Source organism: Anolis carolinensis, chromosome 5 (assembly GCF_035594765.1).
Source record: "Anolis carolinensis isolate JA03-04 chromosome 5, rAnoCar3.1.pri, whole genome shotgun sequence".
NCBI classification, from domain to species: Eukaryota; Metazoa; Chordata; class Lepidosauria; order Squamata; family Dactyloidae; genus Anolis; species Anolis carolinensis.
In genome coordinates this window covers 176,028,444-176,054,128 of record NC_085845.1, presented here as the reverse complement: position 1 = coordinate 176,054,128, position 25,685 = coordinate 176,028,444, and the positions used below count along the sequence as shown (strand labels likewise).

The window sequence follows — 25,685 nt, the reverse complement described above, 5'->3', positions numbered from 1 at the left end:
ACTTCTTTGAGATTAAAAAAAAATGTATATTGAAACTCAGTAATTGCCCAAGTTAAAAACTAGCAATTTATGGTAACTTTTCTTAAAGAGAGGCAAGAAGGCAACACACAACTGAATTCTTGCATCATTATAAAGTAACTGTATAGCCTTGGGTATAAAGTAACTGTATAAAGTATACAGTTAAGTAACTGTATAGCCTGTAAATGTAGGGAGCATCTACAGCAGGCATGAGCAAACTTTGGTCCTCCAGGTGTTTTGGTCTTCAACTCCCACAATTCCTAACAGCCAGTAAAGTAATTTCAGTGCAAAAATGGTCTCCTGGATGGTATTAAACTTCAAGATCTACTGTGAACCCCAACGTATTACACATACAAATCTCAGGTGGTTCTACATCTCATATCAATTCTAGCCTGCCCATTTCTTCCCACTTGTTTTTTGAGTCAACTCATTTGTTAACCAGGCAGGCACTTCTTTAAAGTGGAAACATAGCTCCATCTGTGGACACAAGGATAACATTACATGAAAGATTACAGTTACCTGTTATTTGCACGGTACTTTTGAATGTTCTAAGCTCTTCATGCATATAACCTTTCACAGTTGATAATATGATGGACCTGAATCAACTGCACAGATGCAAAAATAATGACTGCCCTATGGCCTTCTTGGCCCACATAAGAAACAACACTTTTATTTCAATGGACAAAACATTTGGGATGCTGTGTGTTTTCCAGATTGTATGTTCCAGAAGCATTCTCTCCTGATGTTTTACCCACATCTATGACAGGCAACTTCAGAGGGTGTGAGGTTTGTTGGAAACTAGGCAAGTGGGGTTTATCTATCTGGGGAATGTTCAGGGTGGGAGAAAGAACTCTTGTCTGTCTGAGGCAAGTGAGAATGTTGCAATTGGCAGGCTTGGTTAGCATTGAACAACCTTGCTGCTTCCTGCCTGGGGGATCCTTTGTTGGGAGGTGTTAGCTGGCTCTAGAATCAGGACAGTAAATAAAAAGCAACACTCAGAAAACAGGGTTTCCAGACTGGAAACAACCTCTGAGGATGCTTAGATGTGGGTGAAACGATAGGCTGTTAGGAATTGCGGGAGTTGAAGTCCAAATCACCTGGAGGGCCCAAGTTTGCCCGTGCCTGCTTTAGCTCCTCCCACTTCCGCCCACAGCCGCCATCTTAAGCCTCTTTCCGTTCTGTGCGCGAGGCTTTCTGGCGCTAAAAAGGGTTCCAGGAAAAGCCGGGCGAAGGCGGGCTCTTCTTTTCTTCCTCCTCCAATCGGCTTCAAGATATGGAAATCTTTGCACCGAAAGGGCGGGGTTAGGCAAATTTTACCAAAGCCAATCGCGCATGGCCGAATTCTTTGTAACCAATGGGAGCGTTTGGCGCGCTCCCGTCACAGGGCGGAGAAAAAGTGTTTTCCCGCGAAAATCTCTCTCCTTCTCCTTCTCCTGTTTGCTCGGATCCGAAGGAAGATCGGCTTAAGTGGAAAATAGACATTCCAAAGGAAAGATAAAAGGTTGGTGCAGCAGCGGGACTTTGCTGGGAGTTAGGCTAAGAATAGTACTTTTTCCTTGCTTTTGTGAGTCCTAATGGAGTTCCTAATTAGAACCTAACTAATTACTCAAGTGATATAAAGTCGGCCTAAAGATGGCTTGGTGAGCTGAGCTTCCATTCTTGATATTTCTGGCCATCCAGTGATTACCAAACTTTGGTGCGCCATCAGTTTTGGACTTTAACTCCTATCATCCCCAGACAGCTTGGACATTAAAGACAGGATTTACGGGAGGTGAAGTCCAAAACATCAGGAAATCCAGTCTGGGAAACACTGTCCTGGGATTCATCTGCAATAGAATAATGCAGTTTGACATCATAACCACCATGGCTCAATGTTATGGAATCCTGGGAGATGTAGTTTAGTGAGGCACCAGTACTCTTTCGTAGAGAAGGCTAAAAACGTGAAACGGCTGCTCCAAGATTTCAAGGCATTGAACTATGGCAGTTAAAGTAGTGTCACACCGCATTAATCTTACAGTGTAGATGCACCCTAAAAAAGGCAAGCCAGCTTAATATGTTGTCGAAGGCTTTCATGGCCGGAATAACTGGGTTGCTGTGAGTTTTCCAGGCTGTATGGTAATATTCCAGAAGCATTCTCCTGACGTTTCACCCACATCTATGCCAGGCATCCTCAGGTTGTGCGGTATATTGGAAACTCGGCAAGTGGAGTTTATATATCTGTGGAAGGTCCAGGGTGGAGAAAGAACTCTTCTCTGTTGGATGCAAGTGTGAATGTTGCAATTAATCACCTTGATTAGCATCAAAAAGCCTTGCAGCATCAAAGCCTGGCTGATTCCTGTTCTGGGAAAATCCTTTGTTGGGAGGTGTTAGCTGGCCCTGATTGATTCATATCTGATATTCCCCTGTTTTCAGAGTGTTGTACTTTATTTACTGTCCTGATTTTGGCGTTATTTTTAATACAGGTAGCCAGATTTTGTTCATTTTCATGGTTTCCTCCTTTCTGTTGATATTGTCCACATATTGTGGATTTCAATGAACATGAAAGGCACTGCAGACTTCTCCAACCAGAGATGTCAGCCATAGCAGAGCACTTGATGAACCAACCTGGACACAGTATATTATTTGAGAACACAGGAATGTTCTCAAATAACAACACTCTAACAACCAGCATGTCAGACTACACAGAGAAGCTATTGAAATTCACAAGCATGTGGACAATTTCATCACAAAGGAGGAAACCATGAAAATGAACAAAATTTGGCTACAAATATTTTAAAACTCTAAAGCCAGGTCTGTAAATAAAGAATAACACTCTGAAAACGGGAGAATCCTACAGGTCTAGGATCCCAAGGCATTGAACTATGGCAGTTAAAGTAGTGTCACGCTGCATTAATTCTACAGTGTAGATGCACCCTAAGAAAGGCAAGACTTCATTCAACTGGAGGGAAGGGGAAAGGCCATCCAAAATAAAAGAAAAAATGATTTATGCAGAGTTTGCTTTTTATGAGAAGCATTTGCTTTCTACATGCTGAGCTACACTTTAAACATCACAAGAATTAAGCTTTGGTCCAAATTAGGTCCTGGATGATGGTCATATCTATTTCTGCATCTTTTCAGATCCTTTATCTTTGTTTTTCCCTGCAGAGTGAGACACTATGTCTGGCTTTGACGATCCTGGCATTTTCTACAGTGATAGCTTTGGTGACACAGGGGGAGATGAGGGCCATATCCGGAAGTCCCAGTTGCAGAAGCGTTTCAAAGAGTTCTTGAGACAGTATCGGGTTGGAACAGACCGCACTGGCTTCAATTTCAAATACAGGTGCCTTTCCTCCTAAATAAAATCATGTTCTTTGCTACACTTCATAGCTGATTGCCTATAAATAATTAAAACAAAATATATCACCTATTCCTGCCCTTTATGTGGCTGACACTAATATGGCTGTATTTTAATTCACAATTATTGCTGCATTTTATTGAGTATTTTTTATCTAAACTAGAAGGGGTTTTCTGCTGTTTTATATATATTGGTTTTATGTAAATTGACAGTGTTATGTGTTACATGTATTTTACTGTATTTTGTGTATTCTGTTTGCACTACTATGTGCTCTGTAAGCCGTCCTGAGTCCTTTTTGGGAGATGGTGGCGGAATATAAATATAGTTTATTATTATTATTATTATTATTATTATTATTATTATTATTATTATGAAATGTACTTGTAGTTGGGATTTAATGTGGCTGTCTTAGCGTAATTTATCTTGCTTGGTAAAAATGCTCTAACAAGTGGGTTATTGGCCATGAGTGGCTTGTTTTCAGTCTCATACGCCCTCACTAGCCCTGCTGTTCTCACTCTGTCTTAGAGATGAACTTAAACGGCATTACAATCTGGGCCAGTACTGGATTGAAGTGGAGATGGAAGACTTGGCAAGCTTTGATGAAGACCTAGCAGACTATCTGTACAAGCAGCCTGCAGAACACCTCCAGTTGGTATGTGTGGGATGGGATGAGAAACGCTGCCTGAAAGAGAGACTTTGTGGTCAAAGTGCAGTTCACATGACACATTCAGAACCCAGTGCTGCTTTAATGGCCCTTGATCTTCCACATTCCTTAGACTGAATCCCTTCCTATGTAAACCTTCATGAAGAGCAATTGATATATGAAGCTACAGTGTCCGATGTATTGCTTAACAACCATTTTTCAATTCCAGGAGTAGATTGCTGCCTCTTCTGGTTTTGTTTTCCTTTTATTTGGAGAACATGTTTGATAGTTCTTCTGGCTCCAGGAGAGTCCCAGGGAAAGAATATTGCCCACTAGCCAGAGCTGCAGTTAGATCTGCTTGAATATCAGTGTTTGCATGTAGAGTTTGCAATCTGGTGTCCTATATCCTCTTTCAAAATCTCCCTTTTTGTTCTCCCAACCCCAGTTTCTTTTAAACTACCATTAATCACCTTTAACTATTGAATCTCTGAGAGATAGGGTGAGATGTGTTCAGTTTAGTTTTTAACAAACATTAATAACCTAGTGGCAATTTCAGAGATTAACAAGTTAGATTTTTTAACCTGCCAGTACACCAGTAGTTCTTAGTGTTTTCCCTCCAGATGTTTTAGACTTCAGCTCCCAGAATGTCTGCCAGTTGATCTTATTAACAAAGATTTCTGGGAATTTTGGTTCTGAACATCTGGAGAACAAAATGTTGAGCGCTTCCGCACTAGCCTGGCTGCTGCTGTGTTTGCCCAATGATAGATTAACATAGCTCACACGTGTGGAAAGTAAAAGGTTATAATGTTTCCACATACTTCAGGGTTGACTTGAACATGCCTCTGAATCAGAGTTTCTCAAATTATGCTCCTCCAGATGTTTTTTGATGTCAGCTCACACAATTCCTAACAGCTGGTAAAGTGGTTGGGATTTCTAGGAACTGAAGTCCAAAACACTCGGAGGAGCACAGTTTGAGAAACACAACTTTAAACTCCTAAGAGTTTAAAGCCAACTAAGTTTGTTATTAGATGAAATAATAGTCATTGTCCTCCAGTGTCCAAACTTCTGTCATTCTTTTTCTAGCTAGAAGAAGCAGCAAAGGAGGTAGCGGATGAAGTAACACGTCCTCGTCCAGTGGGAGAAGAGGATCTCCAAGAGATTCAGGTTATGCTGAGATCTGATGCCAATCCATCCAATATCCGCAGCCTCAAGGTGAGCTTGGGTCTGCTTTGGGAGGAACTGTGGATCCTAGCTCCAAATGGGGTCCCTTTAGCTCAGTGTTGGGGTCCTGAAAAATTTGGCAACAATAAAAGCTTTAGACATAAATATGAATTTGTTGTGTAGTGCTTACAGTGGACTCTGCAGAAGATGTTTCATATGTACTTCAAAAAAAGGACTATCAGTCTGTTTAGCAAACCTTGCAAATGCTGATTTATTATCAGTAAATGTTTGATTTTTCTACCTATTTTATATATCAAAATACCTGGAGTTATGTAAAAATTTCTCAGGCCAAAAGGGGTCACAAGTAGAAAAATGTAAGAAGCACTGGTCTACAGTAAGACCCCCGTAATCATGTAATATATATCTCTGATTTCACTCTCCCTTGTCTCGATGGCAAATGGTCTCAAGGATTTCCTAGGTCCTCCAGGAAATTATATGGTATCATTTGCCTGGACTGTACCATAGAGTTGTAGCAGGACCTAATAAATTCATAGGATAGTACTGGGCATGAAAATCTATCCTAAGAAGTCTTCATTTTGATTTCCTTTATGAACTGGAACCTTGTGCTTCCAGAATAGATTTTGATCAGTATTGACGCAGAGAAATGGGAATTTGTGAATCTTGCATTTGGCTTTGAATGTTTTGTGTTTCAGTGCACACCATCTTCTTTTATGGCTCTGCCCTAACTGTGGTTTCCTCCTGTTTGTTTTGCAGTCTGAGCAGATGTCGCACCTGGTAAAGATTCCAGGAATCATCATTGCTGCAACTGCTGTAAGAGCCAAAGCAACCAGGATCACCATCCAGTGCCGCACGTGCAGAAATGTCATCCCCAACATTGCCTTGCGTCCTGGTCTGGAAGGATATGCCCTCCCTCGGAAGTGCACCACGTAAGAGAAGAGGCTCACAGTTCTTTCCCCAATTGCAATTGCTCTGTTGCTGATTCATTCCATCTGTGTAAAACTGCATAAAATATGTAAGTTAAGCACTTTTTGAAGTTAGCCTGGAACATTTATATACTCTTTTTCTCACTTCATTTTAGGGAACAGAATGTTCTTGCAAAATGTCCTTTGGACCCATACTTTATTGTTCCAGACAAGTGCAAGTGTGTGGATTTCCAGACACTGAAACTCCAAGAGTCACCTGATGCTGTTCCTCATGGGGAGATGCCCCGGCACATGCAGCTATATTGTGATAGGTAATTTCTTGCCAATTGTTCTGCAATCACCTGATGGAAAACTGAATTAAGAGGGTAGGAATGGTGGGGCCTTTCTTACTATCTATATATAAAAGAGTGATGGCATCACGGCAATTCACAAAACAACAAAAGTACAGGCCCCCCAACCTCAAAATTTGACAACACAACCCATCATCCACGCCTCAAGGTTGATACAACAAAAAGAAAAGAAAAATAAAGTCCTAATTAGAGGGAGAGCAATAATTTTTTTTATCCAATTGCTGCCAGTTTAGAGGGCTAATCTCTGCCCACTTGGTTGCCTAGCAACCAAGGGACAGCCAGGTTTCAGTTAGGGGACAGGCAGATTTAGGCCTCACTTAGGCTTCTTCCACAGATTATCTAATTTGCACTGGATTATATGGCAGTGTAGACTCAAGGCCCTTCAACACAGCTATATAACCCATTTATAATCTTATATTATCTGCTTTGCACTGGATTATCTTGACTCCACACTGCCATATAATCCACTTCAGTGTGCATTTTATACAGCTGTGAAGAAGGGGCCTCATATAATCCAGTTCTAAGCAGATAATTTAAGATTATCAATATACAATAGAGTCTCACTTATCCAACGTAAACAGGCCGGCAGGATAAGTGAATATGTTGGATAATAAGAAAGGATTCAGGAAAAGCCAATTAAACATCAAATTAGGTAATCGTTATACAAATTAAGCACCAAAACATCATATTATACAACAAATTTGACAGAAAAAGTAGTTCCATGCGCAGTAATGCTATGTAGTATTTACAGTAGAGTCTCACTTATCCAACACTCGCTTATCCAACGTTCTGGATTATCCAACGCATTTTTGTAGTCAATGCTTTCAATATATCGTGATATTTTGGTGCTAAATTCATAAATACATAAATACAGTAATTACTATGTGTACTAATTACTGTGTACTGAACTACTTTTTCTGACAAATTTGTTGTCTAACATGATGTTTTGGTGCTTAATTTGTAAAATCATAACTTAATTTGATGTTTAATAGGGTTATCCTTAATTCCTCATTATCCAACATATTCGCTTATCCAACGTTCTGCCGGCCCGTTTATGTTGGATAAGTGAGACTCTACTGTACTGTATTTACAAATTTACCACTAAAATATCACAATGAATTTAAAACACTGACTACAAAAACATTGATTATGAAAAGGCAGACTGCGTTGGATAATCCAGAACATTGTATAAGCGAATGTTGGATAAGTGAGATTCTTCTTTAATATGAAATAATTACTGGGATAGAATAATGCAGAACAATATAATCTCTAAAACCAGGACAGTAAATAAACAGGGGAATTTCACACAGGAAACAATCGGGGCCAGCTAACACCTCCCAACAAAGTATTCCCATCATCAAAGTCTGGCAAATCCTGTTTTCTCAGGGCCACAGACAGTAGAAGCACATAAAATATCGCAAACAACACCACTCTGAAAACAAGGGAATTCCAGACAGGAAACAATCAGGGCCAGCTAACACCTCCCAACAAAAAATTCACTCAGGGAGGAAACAGCCAGGCTTTAAAGCTGCAAGGCCATTACATCCTAATCATTTTTCCTAATTGCAGCATTCATACTTGCCTCCAACAAACAAAAAAAAACAATCAGAAATATTGTATATTCACAACCTTTAGGAAATAATATCCCCTGATGGCGCAGCGTGTTAAAGCGCTGAGCTGCTGAACTTCTGGACTGAAAGGCCACAGGTTTGAATTGGGGGAGTGGAGAGAGCCCCCACTGTTAGCCCCAGCTTCTGCCAACCCAGAAGTTCAAAAACATGCAAATGTGAGTGCATCAATAGGTACTGCTCCGGCGGGAAGGTAACGCCGCTCCATGTAGTCATCCCACATGACCTTGGAGGAGTCTACGGACAACGCCGGCTCTTCGGCTTAGAAATGGAGATGAGCACCAACCCCCAGAGTCAGACACGACTGGACTTAATGTCTGGGGAAAACCTTTACCCTTTACCTTAACTACCACCAATTCCTCAATACTTTATTTCCCATACCACCATACTTCGCCACAGCAACGCGTGGCCGGGCACAGCTAGTGTACTTTATAACACAGTGATTGGCCTTTAACTGATGGCAACATCCTGTGGAATCTTGGAATTCGCCAGAAAGCTCTAGTGCACCACTAAACTACAAATCCCAGGATTCCATGTTATGCAGACCTGACATTTACAGTGGAGTAATAGTGCTATAGCTATAGTGTGTCAGGGTCCAATATTTCTTGGAACAAAGCATGAGTTTTCCATGTAGAAGTTTCCAAGATCAGTCCCTAGCTAATGTGATTAAAACAGTGGTATGAAATTTGGGAGCCTAATTTTTGTCCGTGGTACCCTGCCTAGAAATACAGAACAATCCACCCATAAAATTCAGAAGAGAAATGACATCCATTTTTTGAGTTTTAAGGATGGGTTGAATCTTTTTTATTTTGCGGGGAGAGTGTTGATGCTTGCAACATACAGAACCTACTCTTGGAAGCCTTTCTTTTTCCTTTCTAAGTGTCATTGTGGTCCAAGTTGCATGTGATGGAAAGGACATCTCTATCTGAAATCCTGCTCCTGGAAAGGCAGGATAGAAACTAATTGACATAACTGAAATATTTAATTTGTGCCTCCTATTGCAGTCTTACTGTTCAAGGCTGGTGCATGTTGTAATCTTATGTCATCCAGTTTAAGTCATTTTTTTTTTTGTTCCCCCAACCTCTGAAATGACCCTGACTATGTTAAATGTTTCCCAGGTATTTATGTGACAAGGTTGTCCCTGGGAACAGAGTTACTATCATGGGCATCTACTCCATCAAGAAGGCAGGTGTCACTAAGAACAAGGGACGAGACAATGTTGGAGTTGGTATCCGAAGCTCTTACATCCGTGTGGTAGGAATCCAAGTAGACACAGAAGGCTCAGGTAAAGCTCTTCATTGACATTTCCCCCTAATTACTGTCTTTTTTGTAATCTTAATATATTGATCACCTGTGGTTGGAGAATGGATGGCCCTCCAGATGTGGTTCGTCTGCAGTTTTCATCATCCTTCACCATTGGGTTGCTAGGCCTCATGGGTGTTACAATTTCACAGTATCTAGAGAGCTAAACATTCCCAAATGTTGTTCCTTGACTTGAATAGCAATTGTGGAGCTGTGACTAAGAGGCCATGTATCTCAAACTGTTCTGAGAAAATGTCTTGTTCACTTCTGTAAATCTCATCAAAGACATTATATAATGTAATATAATAGATGAAGTTCTTCTGGGTATATGTGTCATCAGAATATAGCAAGTACTATATGGCGGTTATGGTGCTGGACCAAATTACCAGGTAGAGAATAAAATAGAGGAGTAAAGCCATGTATATTGCTGTCAATTAACTGAGGAAAAAGTGTGATAGAAATATTACAATTATAGAAATAAAGACTGAGTTTCCTTTATTTGGAAATCCAACATTTGAAAAGTTTCAAAAGATTTGAGGTGGAGGCCACAATGCTTCTGCTCATTGGTCTCTTATGTATCTCTTTTTATGATCAGCCACCTGCTTCTGCCTCAGTGCTGCAACAACAGCATTCCTGCTCATTCATCTCTCAGATCCCCAGTCTCTCTCCAGCCTCACATCTTGTTCCCTCACTACTTATGTTACAAGGCTGGAAACTGAGAAATAAATGAGCAGGAGCCCTGCAACCCAATGTCTCTAGCTTTCTCAACCTGCTATTTCACGGATCCTCAGTCTCTCTCCAGCCTCACATCTCATACACAACAGAAATAGCTAATGAACAATATGTGCACACAAAAGATAATGAAATGGCACATTTGCAGTCTGGATGCACCAAAAATACAATCTTCAAAATTTTAAAAAGGGAAACATTTATGCTTTACATTTAATTCCATGTCCCAGTTACCTCATTTTGTATTTGCAAATTCAGGTATTCCAAAAAAACAAAACAAAAAAACAACCCCACCAATATGGAATAAGGAATAATTCTGGCCCCAAGCAATTTGAATAAGGGATACCCAACCTATAATTGTAATAAATCACCCAAATATTCCTACAATCTAACATTGCTGTATGTTTCTTCTTTTACCTTCTTCAGGACGTAGCATCAGTGGCTCTGTGACTCCTCAGGAGGAAGAGGAATTTCGGCGTCTTGCTTCCATGCCCAATATTTATGAGACTATTGCCAAAAGCATTGCTCCCTCCATCTATGGCAGTACCGATATTAAGAAGGCTATTGCGTGTATGCTGTTTGGAGGCTCTCGAAAAAGGTATCCACCCTGACCATGAATAGAGAAGTGTACCAAAAGGATATACTTAGGACATGAGTGGGATATGTGACTTCTTCCAGATATTTTGAACACTACAACTCCCAAAAGTCCATTCTGGTAGAAACAATGATGAGGAGTTCTGGGAGGTCCAATCTGAGAGCTCCAAACCAGGAACCTCTGGAGCAGTGCATGATACTGACCTTTGAGTTGGAAGGATGTCAATTCGACATATGCTGTCTTCTAGTAATGAAGTTGATTTTCTAACTTTGCATGTGTTCTTCTCAAGCTGAGTAAGGCCATTCAAGAGGACACTTGCAGGGAGCTTAATCCTGACAGATGGGGGGAACTACAGAAGTGCACAACACCATTTAAAAAACCAATCAAAGATACCAAACAGTCCAGTGAGTACTGTGTAGAGTCACTAACTATGGTGGAGTTGGGATTCATAACCTTCTTAGATGTTGCTTGACTACCAGTCCCAGTATCTTAGCCAGTGCTGATGAATGCTAGGAGCTATAGTCCAAAAACATCTAGAGGGCTGTGTGATTATCACCTATCCACTATGGAATGCTAAGTGTCAATTAGAATGTAAAAGGGGTAAACTGTAGTTAAGATTTGGATGATGCTATCCTTTAATAGTTTAGATTAACTTGGCCTCCGGTGCTATATCCGGCCTGTCTCCTAATCTAGCTACCTCAGGCTCTTCATTCCTGCTTCCCCGTGATCAGAGGCGGTTCAACCACCAGGCCAACTAGGCAGTTGCCTGTGGCGCCATCTTGTTGGGGGCACCATCGAGGCAACTCCTGTCTCCTGCGGCCTGCCTCCGCTGCCGCGCCTCCCTCTGCAAGGAAGGAGCCGAGGTTGCCACTTTGGGGAGCAGAGAAGCAGCGCCAGGAAAGTGTTTGGGACTTTGCAGAGCAGAGAAGCCGCCGAACACCTTCCTGGCGTTCAGCGGTTTGGGGAGCAGAGAAGCGGCGAACACCTTCGTCCTCACCAGTAAGGAGTTCGGGGCTTTGGGGAACAGAGAAGTGGTGCTTCTCTGCTCCCCAAACCACCAAATGCCTTCCCGGTGAGGCCTCATCAGGAAGGCCTCGCCAGGAAGGTGTTCGGGGCTCCCGGTGCCCACGTTGGGCCTCCCAGTGCCCACACTGAGCCTCCTGGTGCCCGTGCTGGGCCTGCCTTTGGGGTCTTCAGAGACTGTGAGGTAAGTGGGGTTTATATATCTGTAGAAGGTCCAGGGTGGGAGAAAGAACTCTAATTAATCACCTTGATTAGCATTTAATGGCCCTATGGTTTCAAGGCCTGGCTTCTTCTTGCCTGGGAGAATCTTTTTTGGGAGGTATTAGCTGTCCCTGATTGTTTACTGTCTGGATTTCTCCTGTTTTCAGAGTGTTGTTCATTTATTGTCCTGATTTTAGAGGTTTTTTTTTAATACTGGGGGCTATCGGGTTATCTAAGTCCACACTGCCCTATATCCCTGTTTAATGTTTGTTGCTAAATTTGCAAATATAGTAATTCCTACATAACATTACCATGTATTGGGCTGCTTTTTCTGTTGATTTGTTGTAAAACATGATGTTTTGGTGCTTAATTTGATGTTTAATAGGCTTTTCCTTAATCCAACGCTTTTATTTTTCAGTGATTGGTTTGGCGGGGGGGGGGGGGAATTCTATTCGCCTACACTTGAAAAATACCTAGGGTCGGCTCTGCCCGTGATCCCACAGTTGGGTAGCTGCTTGCATGTTTCATGTTTCTATCTCTGTTTTAAACGGTTAAAATGGTTAGCAGAAAGCATTCTGTGATAAAATATGCTATATTTCTGCTCTTGTTTGTGCAAAATTTTACTGTGGTCTTTGCAAACAAACTTGCCCAGAAAACACTGGGCAAGTTTGTTTGCAAAGACCACAGTAAATATGTTTTCTATACATATGAAATGCTAAGGTTTGGGAGAATGGGATTCTTGGCATCAAAGCTCTGCTATGCAACCCCAAATGTTTGTAGTGATAGTTTTGGGGTCTGGGAGTTTATCTTTGTAAACCATTAGTTTATAGTCTTCTGTCTTGGGCTCTCTCAACAGGCTTCCTGATGGCTTGACCCGCAGAGGGGATATTAACCTGCTCATGTTGGGTGATCCTGGAACAGCCAAGTCCCAGCTACTAAAGTTTGTAGAGCGATGCTCGCCTATTGGGGTAAGTGGGGAGTTTTGTGAATTTTCATATCAACCAGTGTATTGCTTTGGAGGAACACTGCTTGTCATATACCATACATTTAAATCAATAGGAAAATAATCTTTAGATGCATCAAAATAAAACTGCATGTCAACAGTGATAATCACCTGTGACTTAAAATGTGATATTCTCTTTCTGATTTGAATGTTAGCTGCATCTACTGTTAATAATGCGGACTTCTCATAGTAGAATTTTTGATTATATCTCATTTCCATTTTTCACTTTCTCTTCAAGAAAAAAGGTTTCTTGCACTTTCTTTAATTATTGCATTTTGGTTCTTCTGGTCCTCTTAAGGACCACAGGGGCATCTTACGTGGTTTCCTTATCTTTCGTATCCTTATAAGATAGGTCAGACTGGAAGATGGTTACAGTTCAATTGAACAAGGATTAGCATCTGGATCTCCATAATTTTCCAACCAAATTTCATCAGAACTAGAGCTTAGTAAAATTCTTGTCTTGGACTGTGCTCCCAGAATCTCCCAGTCATGCTGTTTGGTGAAATCTGGGTGTTGCAAAATGAATTATTCCAAGTTCTTATCAGAACTGAGCCTAGAAAACAGCAACAGTGTTAGCTGCATACCAATTGTTAAATCTATATTGGTTTCTTTGAGCAGGAGAAAGCACAGAGCCAGGATTGATTGGATGTCAAGAAGGACATAGTAGGCTCCCTTAAGAACTTAACCAAGTTCAGCTTGCAAGTCAAGTGTTAGTCCACGTGTTATATACACATGCACACACACACACACATTTGCAACCAGTAAGGAGAAAAACAAGAAGCTTCTGTCTGTATTCCCTAGGAGTCATTTCTTACTCAGACATTTACCTCACTGCCTGTGTGTGATGTCTCATGGGCCTTGTAGTCCCGTTCCTAGTGCTATTGTGGCAGATGAGGAGGAAAATTTGGGATTTCCACCAGTTCAGCTTGAATCGGAGCCTCGCCACCTGGAGGATGTTTGTCCTCAGGAAGTTAACCAAACAAGCCTTGGGCAGAATTCTCCCCCGTTTTCCCGAAAGGACAATTATAATAGAGATAGAGGGGCGAGGGAGGCTAATCGCCGGAGCCTCAGAATTGCTGCCAGACAATTAGCTGATTAGGTCTGCTTCCCTTGGGAAATTCTAAGGAGTCATGCATCTGGACACAGTTTGGGTTTCACTTCTTGTTCTCCAGGGAAAGTGTTCTATTGGCGGGAAAACAAGACTCTATATAGGGGTTTTGCCGCAAGGGGAACCTTGCGGAGTCAATTTGTTCAGCTTGAGGAGAGAGATCGTGTGTAGACTTCGTACCCCAGTTCCCTGTTTCACGGATCAAGTTTTCAACCTAGCCTTGTTTCACAGATCAAGATTCCAGCCTTGCCTTGTTTCACGGACTTCTATGGACTCAGTTCTTGTTTCATGTTTGCCTTGTTTCAAGTTTGATCTAGCCAAGATTCAAGCCTATTTTCCAGCCTTGTTGTCAAGCTACCTTGGACCTTAGAGACCCTGTCATTTCCCCACACTTTGCTTGGCAAAGTGTGTGTTTCGGTCAAGTGGATTATAACTTTGAACTCTAATATCTTATATTGGACATTATTTTCCTGGACTATATTTGACCTCATCTGAAAGGTCTGCTTCTGAACTATACTCTTCACTTGTTTTTATTGACTTTATATATTTCCTTAATAAAGATATTAGATAGATTCTGGTCTCTGCGCATGGTTATTGGTGCTCTGCAGCCTGGGTCCTGACACTGTGCTATTACGACCATGCCATGTGGAAGCAGAATGCAATTTGTACATGTGGAGTGGTCAAAGGAGTCTTTGTGCCACAGTAATAACTCCTCATCATATCCTTCCAGCAATTTGGCACAGTGTCCTTGGCACTTTTATCACAGTAGAAGTTGCCTGTACCTTGCAATCAACACCATTGTGGAAGTATATCAGGAAACCTTTTCCCATCTGACTCAATGACACGTGCAGCAATTTTCACTCAGATAGTAGCATTCCTGTTGCAGTCGAATAGGGAATGTCAGGAGTGGGCCACCAACAAGGGTCCAGAGGTCATTACCACCTCATTTTCTCATCTTCCCTGTCCCTCCCCAAGCCTTATCACAGCACCCCTTTTAAAAATTATTAAATGCTACTACAAGCATAAAAGAAGCCTATGGAAAATGCTAAAACAACCTTTGAATGGCTAATTACATACCTGGAAATTCTTGGAAGCATGAATTACTCCTTTTTAGGCTGGAAAAAACGGCAAATGCTGGAGGAACACCAGAAGCTACAGTCCACTGCATGCAGTCCAAAGGTTGCATCATTTCCAGTCTATGGTTATTGTTGCTATCACATATTAGACTTATGATGAAAAACCTTCTATGTTGGAAACAAATCCATCAACCAACATCTTGCACTCCACTTCTGTGATGCAGCAAGAATGGATCTGAAATATGGAACGAAGGAGTGGACTTTTAATTAAAAGATTCCTTTCGTATTTGATGGGTGCAAAGATTGCTCACCCCCTGCATACCATATTTGGCACATTATTGCATATTACTGCTTTGGAATTTAATGTGTCCTTTAGATACTTAGGCTGCCTCCCTAAAGTGGACGCTTTGCAAGTGTGGAATTCACCTGTTTGATTTGCTTCAATGTGGGTTAATACTGTGTAAAATCTTTGAAATGGCTCAGTATGTCCTGTCCTGGAAAGCCTTTGTAAATTATCAAACTTGTTGAGTCATGACCTGGTTTGCTGAATCATTTTCATAAAAGTAATCTGACAGTTGTGTTCCAGCACCCAATATCTGAAAATATTGTTTACTGTGCCTGTCTTACTCCCATTTTCTTTCTGTCCTCTATTTATGATTTAAACTGTTCTGATTTTAAGATGAACATGCTATAGCTCGTCATTCTTTGCCACCATTTCTGCTACTTCTCTCTAACTTTGTAAGTTAGCTTGCTTGCTTAAACAAAGGGTACATCTGCACTATACACTTATACCTGTTTTATAGCCCTTTAACCATTGTGGTTCCATCCTGCAGAATCCTGGGATTCGTAGATTGTTAAGCTATTTTGAATTATATGCTAGAAAGCTCTGTTGTTCTCTACTGAGAATTATGAGTACCTCACTAAATACAAATCACAGGATGGCATTTTGACAACCAATATTATGTCACTGCTATAACTACATAATGCAGACGTTTGTGAAACAATGTGTATGTATTCCTCTGGTCTCCCAGAGCTCTATGTTTGCCTTGTCTTTGGAACATGACCTGTATGATCTGATATGCAGAGCTTGGAGAAAACGTATTTTTGTAGACTGCAGCACAGAACATTCTGGGAGCTGTTGTCTCAAAAAAAAATCTTCCAAGCTTGGTTGACATGTTGTATTTTCCCTTATTTTCCAATCACAGGTGTACACCTCTGGGAAAGGTAGCAGCGCAGCTGGTTTGACTGCTTCTGTCATCCGGGACCCAACTTCACGAAGCTTCTTCATGGAAGGAGGAGCCATGGTTCTGGCCGATGGAGGAGTGGTTTGCATAGATGAGTTTGACAAGGTATATATGGGATACAGCAGCAAAAGCCTGGGATGTTATATTGCTAAAGAACTTCAGTACAGTTGACCCTTCCCATTTGCAGGTTTAACATTTTTGAATTTGATTGATAGGTTTTCTCAGGGAATCTCCTAAATTCTCCAACATGACTCTATGATAAACATCTGCTGGAAATTGACCATATAATCATATTGGAGGATCTAGAGAACACTTCTTAGGTCATTAGTATGTCTTCTGGTGTAACTCTGTAATTGGTTTCTGGTGGAAGTTAGCCATAGAGTTGCATTGGAGGACCTAGAGATTCCTGAAGAGGTGTTCTGCCAGATTTTTTTAAAAAACAACATTTTTTGTTTGTGGTTTCCCACTTTTGTGGGTATCCTACACCCCAACACCTGTGAAAATGAGGGTCCTACTGCAATGATGGACCTCTTTCTAGATTTTGACACTACAAGAGAAGGGAGAGGGAATCTATTAATATAAATATTTAGCTCTATTTGAAGCTACTATCAGCAGGAAAAATAAAAATACTGTAGTAGCTTGTAATTCAAAGTGGATTTTTTATCCCCACTATTCTAATGAGTATTATCTTTTCTGGTTCTGTGTTTCTTGTTTGTTATGATACTTTTTAATGTAAGATGTTTTAATGTTAATAATTGGAAACTAAATTAGTAAATAAATGCAAGCAAACTGAACTGTTGAGTAAATAAACTGAAGTTCCCAGAACATACAATTTTATGTGTCTCTTCCTCACTCAGAGGTGAAGTTAACATTATTTGTTTATTATTAAAATGTGTTGCCAGTCCTTTATCATTAAGGGCAGCACGTGAGTAAAATCTGTATCAACTATTTACAAAAACATAAATAGACTAAAAACATATAAAGCAAGTTTATAAATTAAATGGAGATTTAAGAGGCCAAAACCATGTGCATAAATATTTTGCTTCTAAAGATTTCAGTGAATCGGTCTTTACTTGGATCTTGTCTTGCTACCATTCTTGGATTGCCAGTAGCCTAGGGAGCTTAGCATCATTTGCCTAGCTTTGATAAAGTAAGCAACAGTGGTGGTTGAGATATGCTATAGTCTTCTACCATTCATATTTTTGCATGTTACATCTGGCTCTAATTGTTTGCCTTCTATTTTATTCCCTCCCCTTTTAAAAGATGCGTGAGGATGACAGGGTGGCTATCCATGAAGCAATGGAACAGCAGACCATCTCTATTGCTAAGGTGAGTGATGCTGTGACACACTTTGCTTTAAATATCTATAGCATTGGTGGACAAAGTGTAACATATGGGCAGAAGGAATACAATTTAGCTCAATGCTGTGGAATTCTGGGTTTTGTGATTAGGTGAGGCAACAACACTATTTGGAAGAGAAGGCTAAAAACCATGTAAAACTACAACTCCTATAACTCCATAGCATTGAGCCATTATGATTAAAGTTGAGTCAAGCTTCATTAATTCTACAGTGTAGATGCACCCTTTGTTTGACATACGATGAGGGTAAAGAGGCAGGAGGAGACACACATGCTTGAACTCATTGGAGGAGAAGCAAGATAAAACTATTAACAAATGATTGGTGTTTGTTGATAATCACAGTCAAGCTGGCTTTGGCTTATGGTGATGCTATGAACAATAAAGCTCCAAATAATGAATGATACATAAATATTTTATTAAAATCTGTTGAAGCAAGCTTCATTTCTCTTCAGAGGCAGATGGCAGATTTCTCAGCTCATCTAAAGCATAATATTACTGAAACTTCAAGCTCTGTTCAACATTTACTATTCAGAGAAGGACTTGTATATGGACTTGTTTTTTTGTGTCTATTGTAATGCTGTCAACCCCTACTGACATGAAGTTTCTTTTCACCTTTATGCAGGCTGGCATCACAACCACTCTGAATTCACGCTGTTCTGTGTTGGCGGCTGCCAACTCTGTCTTTGGGCGCTGGGATGATACTAAAGGCGAGGAGAACATAGACTTCATGCCCACCATTTTGTCCAGATTTGACATGATCTTCATTGTCAAGGATGAACACAATGAGGAAAGAGACATGGTAGGTGTCTGGTTCAAGCAGTGCAGGGAGTTAAGGTGCCTATACTATGAAAATAAAAGCAAACAGTTCTTCCAATATTTTGATGTTGTGTGACTTCAAGTTAATTCCGAATTATACGGACCCTAAACATATAGGGTTTCCAGGACTCAAGAGTGCCTAGCTTGCCCATGGTTGCCCAGTGGGTTCCGTGACTGAGTGGGGACTCCAACCCTGTACTTATACCATCACACTACAACTGGTGACTAATTTAAGGACAAGCAGGGATCTCTTGCAAGGTCAAAACAGGTTTAGCGTGTTTCTTCATTTAAACCCTCTGGTTCTGTGCTTTATCCATAGACCCTGGCCAAGCATGTGATGTCCTTGCATGTGAGTGCCCTGACACAGACCCAGGCTGTTGAGGGTGAGATTGAGCTCAACAAACTGAAGAAGATGATTGCCTATTGCCGCACGTAAGTCAGTTGGAGAATTGCAGTGAAGTTCTTTGACAGGAACTTTTAAGCAAGGGGTTATATCTCCCATCTCATTGACTAAGTGATGCAATTCCTCCAACAGGAAGTGTGGCCCTCGTCTCTCTGCAGAAGCTGCAGAGAAGCTGAAGAACCGCTACATCCTCATGCGCAGTGGCGCCCGACAACACGAGAAGGAAAGCGAGCATCGATCCAGCATTCCCATTACTGTCAGGTAAGGTGACAGCACATCTCTCTGAATTATGGCAAAAGCACATGGAAGACATCTTCAGTGTTATGTTCAGCTCCCTTGAGTGAGTCTTTGATGTTTTGGATGGTATTGGGGAGGGGAATATTTTTTGCATTTAATACATTAGATATGATAGTGGGTGTAATAAAGTAAATGAGTGGTCTGCCATAGAGCTGAGGGTCCTCACTTTGACATATTTGAAGCAGGAGTCAACTTGAAGCAGTTCATGTCTGTGTTGAAAGAGATCCTACCCTCTGGATTGGGTTTCTTGGTGCTTTTATGGGAGCTTTTTTTTTTACTTCTTGGTGTTTGAAGGGATATGTTACATGAGATAAGAGCAGGGTATTTCTTTTAGGGTGAAATGTTCTGTTGGTTCTTTGAATCACAATAAAAAATCTATACAGCAGAAATAGGAATTGTGTGTTAAATGAATACGCTGCCATATAATGCAGTTCAATTGCATTATATGGCAGTGTAGATGGGGCCTGTGTGCTGTTGAACTGCAGCCCTCAGCTTTCCTTACTATTGACTGTGCCTTTTGGAACCTCTTGAGGACTGCACAATTCCTACCCTGTTCCAAGCTAACACACACTCTGGTTTATAAGGCAAGGCTTGGCTGATTGTGGTCTTAGAGTGACTTGTTATTCACCTCTTCCAAAAAGTACAGTGTGAAGAAAAGGAGATGTAGAGTCTGGTATTTAAAATCTTTATTGGAACATAACCAGTGCTCATTTTTATACTTAGTATGCATTTCTGTTCCAAACATCTTTATGCTTTACCTTTGGGTTGGGTTTTTTTTTTTTTTTGCGTTGTGGAGGGGGTTCCGGTTTCCTTAGTGCCTTTTCTTCTTTTTTCTCTGCACACTCATTTATTTTTTCTTCTTCCTGCTGATTTTCTTTTTTTTAAAAATAAAAATAAATAGTCTCTTCATTTGTGTCTTTTAGACAGCTGGAGGCCATTGTGAGGATTGCTGAATCCATCAGTAAGATGAAGCTCCAGCCTTTTGCAACTGAAGCAGATGTGGAGGAAGCTCTGCGCCTCTTCCAGGTCTCAACGCTGGATGCTGCCATGTCAGGCAACCTGTCAGGTGAGCTGGGGGCCTAAAGGAAACAAGCAGTTCAGCTCTCACAGCATTTGTTGCCCAGAGATTTCATGGCACTTACTATGATGCTGAATGGAAGCAGAAGGGAATGGTGGTGTGTTTTCAAAATGTAAGCAATTTTGTTATTTTTTAAAATCTAAAAAACAGTTACTTGAAGCTTGGAGACTTTGCAAAATTGGCATAGTATTGTGCTGCCCTTCCTAACCCTGCCAATTATATTCTAATATAGAATGATGGTTGCTGGAGGATAATAAAGTGTATAGGGCTTTATAAGTAATAACCTGCACCTTGAATTGAGCCCAGAAACTTGTCTGAAACCAGTGGAGCTTCTTCAAAAGGGGCATGGTATGTACCCTGTAGCTAGCTCCAGTTAGTAATCTGGCAGAATCAATGCAGAAAATGCTCCTTTCCTGCCTCTGCTGTTAACTTAAATCAAAGTGTAGCCTTTTACACAGTGTTCCTCAGCCCCATGATTAGGGCTGATGGAAATTGCAATCCAACAACATACGAAAAACTAAAGCCTTTTCTCACTCATGGACATCAGCACTTTCATGGCATTTTTGACATCACCATACAAAGATGCTGTAAGGAGAAGCACAGAAATAATATAGGTGCATTGTGCTTTTGGCATCTATAAAATACTATACAAATTGCTCATTTTCTTGTCGGGGTTGAAAAGGCTGGATCCACTAGAAATATAGATTAGGAGTGTGAGCTTATTCCCTTGTTGATATCTTCTGTTTTCCTGTTTGAAAGGACATGAGGGTTCAACAGTGGATGAAATTTAATATTTTCACTTTGAAAGAACCCGTAGTTATGTCGAAGCAGTTCATCTATTACATTTATTCTGATTGTGGATGTTCCCCAGTGAGGAGATTGATGTAAACACAGCCCATGCTCAGTGAATTGCATGGATTCATGGGATGTCCATAGTAAATGTCCATGTAGAATTGTGTGTGTCTGAAATGTTTCCCTCCTCCCTAGGAGTGGAAGGGTTCACCACTCAAGAGGACCAGGAGATGTTGTCTCGTATTGAAAAACAGCTCAAGCGTCGCTTTGCCATTGGCTCCCAAGTATCGGAACATAGTATCATCCAGGATTTTGTGAAGCAAGTAAGTTAAGTGGATTAGGGGACTGGAGATGGCATGGGAAGACTGGCAGTGGTGCTTGATGGAGTCCTTTTCACCAGGGCAATATGCTGGTTTTAATATGCTCAGCGTCTTGGAAAGTTCCCTTACTATTGTGCAGATCTGAATAATAGGTCTCATAGATTCTTGTCAATGGAAGGAGTCGACCTGAACTTCTTGTTCAACACACCTGTGTGCTCATGCACCTATCATCAATATTAATAGCTAATTGAGAGATAAAGGGGCTGCTTGTTTTTAAAACAATTTTCTAGTGGTCTAAGCTCTCTGTGTTCTGGCTGAGCCAAATATGATTCACATGCTGGATAACAGAGGTTTGCTGTACTATAAGCCCAGAATGGAGCACAGAATTAAAGTGGGAAAATAAGCTGTATCTGTCCTCTATAGCTCTCCCCCCCCCCCCCCCCCAAATCAAAGCTCAGCATTGTATCCCTTTTGTACCCTGGAAACTAAGCTCAGTCAAGCAGAAACTAATCTTTTTGGAAAGGCATAATCTTTTACAGACCATAACCTTTTGGAAAAACGGAATCTCCATAACCTTTTGGAGAAAATTGCATTCACAACCATTTGAAAATCATAACATTTGTAAAAGTATAATCTTCTAGAGAAGAGCCAAAATCTCGTTTGAGTATAATTGTCTCTTCAGTAGTATATATCCACATATACTTATGCAAGGCAATTTGGCTTTCAGTTGTTAGACTGATAACCTAGTTGTCTCTGATCTGTTAAGAACAGAGATTATGCCAATGCACAAAATATAGCAGTTCTTCAGAAGTGTTCTTTTCAGTGTCCAAAAACATTTGCTCTCCCATAAAATATCTTGTGTCTATATCATGCTCTCAAGAGACAAAAATAAAGCAGACTTCATTAAAAGTAACATGTTTGGTTTACTCACAACCTTCATGTATTTGGCATACAGATACATAACTTGTCAATCCAGTTACAGATAGATTTGAAGTGGTTTCTCAATGCAGATAACACAGCATCTTTCTTATAGTCAACAGCAACATGAGTTTGTTCTTATTTATTTATTTATTTACGGTATTTATATTCCGCCCTTCTCACCCCGAAGGGGACTCAGGGGTGGATCACATTGTACACATATAAGGCAAACATTCAATGCCATATAAACATAGAACAGAGACAGATGCAAAGGCAATTTAAACCTTCTCCAGCTTCCAGTTTCCTGAGGGTATGCTTGATTCCAGCCACAGGAGGAGCAGCTGCTTCATCATCCACTGCGATGGCAACTTCCTCATTCCAACAGCGGCTGGATGATTTTTATGGTGTCGTAAATTAGCCTCCCCACATATAAGTGGTACCTAAATTTCCTACTTGATAGATGCAACTATCTTTCGGGTTACTTAGGTCAACGAGCAGGGGCTATTTTTTATTTTAATTGTCGGGTGCTCACCCCGACATGGGCTGGCCTCGAACTCATGACCACTTGGTCAGAGTGATTTATTGCAGCTGGCTGCTAACCAGCCTGCGCCACAGCCCAGTATCTCATGGAGCCTGTGCTCTAATGGAGCCTGAGCTCCAAGAACTCCCAGATCAGATCATGTGATCTGCAGCCCCTCCCACAACCTCAAGAAACATAGAGTAAAGGGGAAACTGCATACCAAAACATACATATACAATACAGTAAGCAAACAGAATCATATACAAACAAATTATTGGGGAGCACAATGTGTGAAAAATTGTCCATGAGGCAAGCCTAACATTTTCTTTCCAAGTTCTAGTGTTGCTTTTTGACATTACAAGCTTCACAAAATGTATTCTGCTTTTGTGTGTCTTCCTCCCAGAAATATCCTGAGCACGCCATCTACAGAGTGCTGCAGCTCATGATGCGCCGGGGAGAGATACAACATCGTTTGCAACGCAGGGTCCTATACCGCATCAAGTAACCGGCCCATCTTTTTCCTGTGAACTTAAAGAAGATTGGTTTTCCCTGCCATTGGCACTGAAGTTCCAGGAATTCTCTTGGGCTGCTTGCCTTCTTTGCCATGCATAATTTCTATAGCAAACAGAGGGTGAAGAATATGGGACACTTGCATCCTGAATTAAAGGAGTTCTTCCTGGGAAAGTGTTCAACAGGGATCTTAGATCAGAATAGATTTTGTTGTTGTTTGTTCCAGCTTCCCCATTAAAATGTCGCCTTGATCTTTTGCTAGAATATTAAAAGCTTTTTAACTGCATTAAAACTTAACTAAGTTATGTAAGTTTGTCACGGATTGATGGATGGTTCTGTTTGAAGACTTGGGGGGAAAGAATGGAAGAGGGTCTCATATGTAAACATAATCTTCAACTTGTTTCTTTCTGGTCATGGTCTTCGGCCACTTAGTTGAGTAGCTGTGCTTCCATTTTGTTGTGATCTCAAGTGACCTGCATTGAAGATGTTGATAGTGGTCCAGGCACAAGGCATTTTCTGAAACAAATCTCCCTCGTTTGAGAGATGCATGTTGCAAGGCACATTTTCACAACTTGACTCTTGTACACAGCAGCGATGCATCAATAAGTAATCAGCCAGTAGTTTTAGAGCTAATTTGTGTGTGTCATCCAATGCTAGAGGCAGGAAAGCAAATGTACTAGGTCTTGGGGGCTGGCTGGTAGGGAACCCTTTCCATTTTAAAAATGAAATGCTTCTCCATATCTAATTTATGTCATGGCAAAAGTAACAAAATGACTTCAGTCACCATGCTTTTCTTGAATGCAAGTGGTAGACAAATGAACATGGAAGTATGTTTCATTTTTCAGAAACTTCAATATCTGTCTATGATGCTCCCATTACAATGAAACATTAGAACTCTTTCTTAGGGAAAAGGATATTACGCTGATTTTTCCTACAAAGCACATGAATAATGGTGAATAAACCACTTAAAACCCTGTGGATAGTAGTAAGAACTATAACAAGATAACATTTAATGATGTTAGATCTAAAATGGCAGCAAGTTAAAGCCCACCAGCATTAAAGCCTAGGAACCAATCAATCAGACCAGTATAATATGAATAGCTGGCACACTTTAAATATTCTCCCAAGGAGCTGTATAGTGAATTCTACAAGAATAACTGCCTCACCACTGAAAAGAGATAAATGTGAACCAATGAACATAAAAACACATAGCTCTGGTAAAATGTGTTTTGCATGCCAAACAAGGTCAGGTTAGGTTATTTACATCCTTACCTAAGACTAAGCAATAGGAAACCGAACCATTGACAGTTGCTATAGTACAGGGATGAACAGCCTACAGCTCCCATCAGTCCTGGAGAACTCTGATGATGAGGGATTATTGGAATTGCTGTCCAAACCACTGGTCTAAATCAGGGCTGGAGAACATGCAGATCTCCAGATCCTGGTTTGCAAGATCCAGCAGGTCTAGGTAAGGTAAAGGTTTTCCCCTGACGTTAAGTCCAGTCGTGACCGACTCTGGGGGTTGGTGCTCATCTCCATTTCTAAGCCGAAGAGCCGGCATTGTCCGTAGACACCTCCAAGGTCATGTGGCCGGCATGACTGCATGGAGCGCCCTTATCTTCCCGCCAGAGCGGTACCTATTGATCTACTCACATTTGCATGTTTTCAAACTGCTAGGTTGGCAGGAGCTGGGGCTAACAGCGGGCGCTCATTCTGCTCCCGGGATTTGAACCTGCCACCTTTCAGTCTGCAAGTTCAGCAGCTCAGCGCTTTAACACACTGCACCACCACCAGCAGGTCTAGTCGGCACTTAATGGGGAAGTGTGATAGGACTTGCTCTCCAACAGCATTAACATGACTCCATCCTTTGACACTGCTGAGGGCTCTGGACCCGTGGCCTGTGAGTAACAAATAGGTAGATGGATCTAGATCTTCAGGTTTTTTTTTCCAGTAGAGCAAACAGTTTTATGTGTATGTCCCCTTCTAGTTTTTCAACACCAGTGACAAAAGGAACTTGCTTTCCTAAGTTAGGATGTTAGAGTTCTATTTGAAAAATTGGAGCCAGTCCCTCAATTTTTTGTTTGTTCTGTATTCATCTTTGAAAGGGTGTGCCTATATGTTTTCTCTAATCCTCTGACCAGTAAAATAGCCTCACCCAGTAGAAAATTAAGAAAATGTTCCATCTATGAATGCCATGAAGTACTACTAATTTTATACAGTATATGAACTATAACCAGTAGAGGGAGCTGGCAAATTGAGGACGAACAAACCGAACTCCACAAGTGAACACAATGCCATGTTGAGATGTTGTTC

General features: G+C 41.0%; 1 protein-coding gene across 1 annotated transcript; it reads left to right on the top strand.

Annotated features, from left to right (window-relative positions):
* The first annotated feature begins 1,365 nt into the window (after positions 1-1,365).
* On the top strand, positions 1,366-23,677 carry mcm5 (minichromosome maintenance complex component 5). The gene is made up of 17 exons (XM_003220931.4): positions 1,366-1,519; positions 3,163-3,337; positions 3,878-4,004; positions 5,079-5,207; positions 5,931-6,103; positions 6,256-6,411; positions 9,197-9,363; positions 10,536-10,707; positions 12,785-12,896; positions 16,321-16,464; positions 17,623-17,688; positions 18,341-18,517; positions 18,854-18,966; positions 19,070-19,198; positions 20,158-20,300; positions 21,300-21,427; positions 23,266-23,677. The coding sequence occupies exons 2-17, from the start codon at positions 3,174-3,176 to the stop codon at positions 23,365-23,367; spliced, it is 2,202 nt and encodes a 733-aa protein (XP_003220979.1). The 5' UTR covers positions 1,366-1,519; positions 3,163-3,173; the 3' UTR covers positions 23,368-23,677.
* Positions 23,678-25,685: the final 2,008 nt, after the last annotated feature.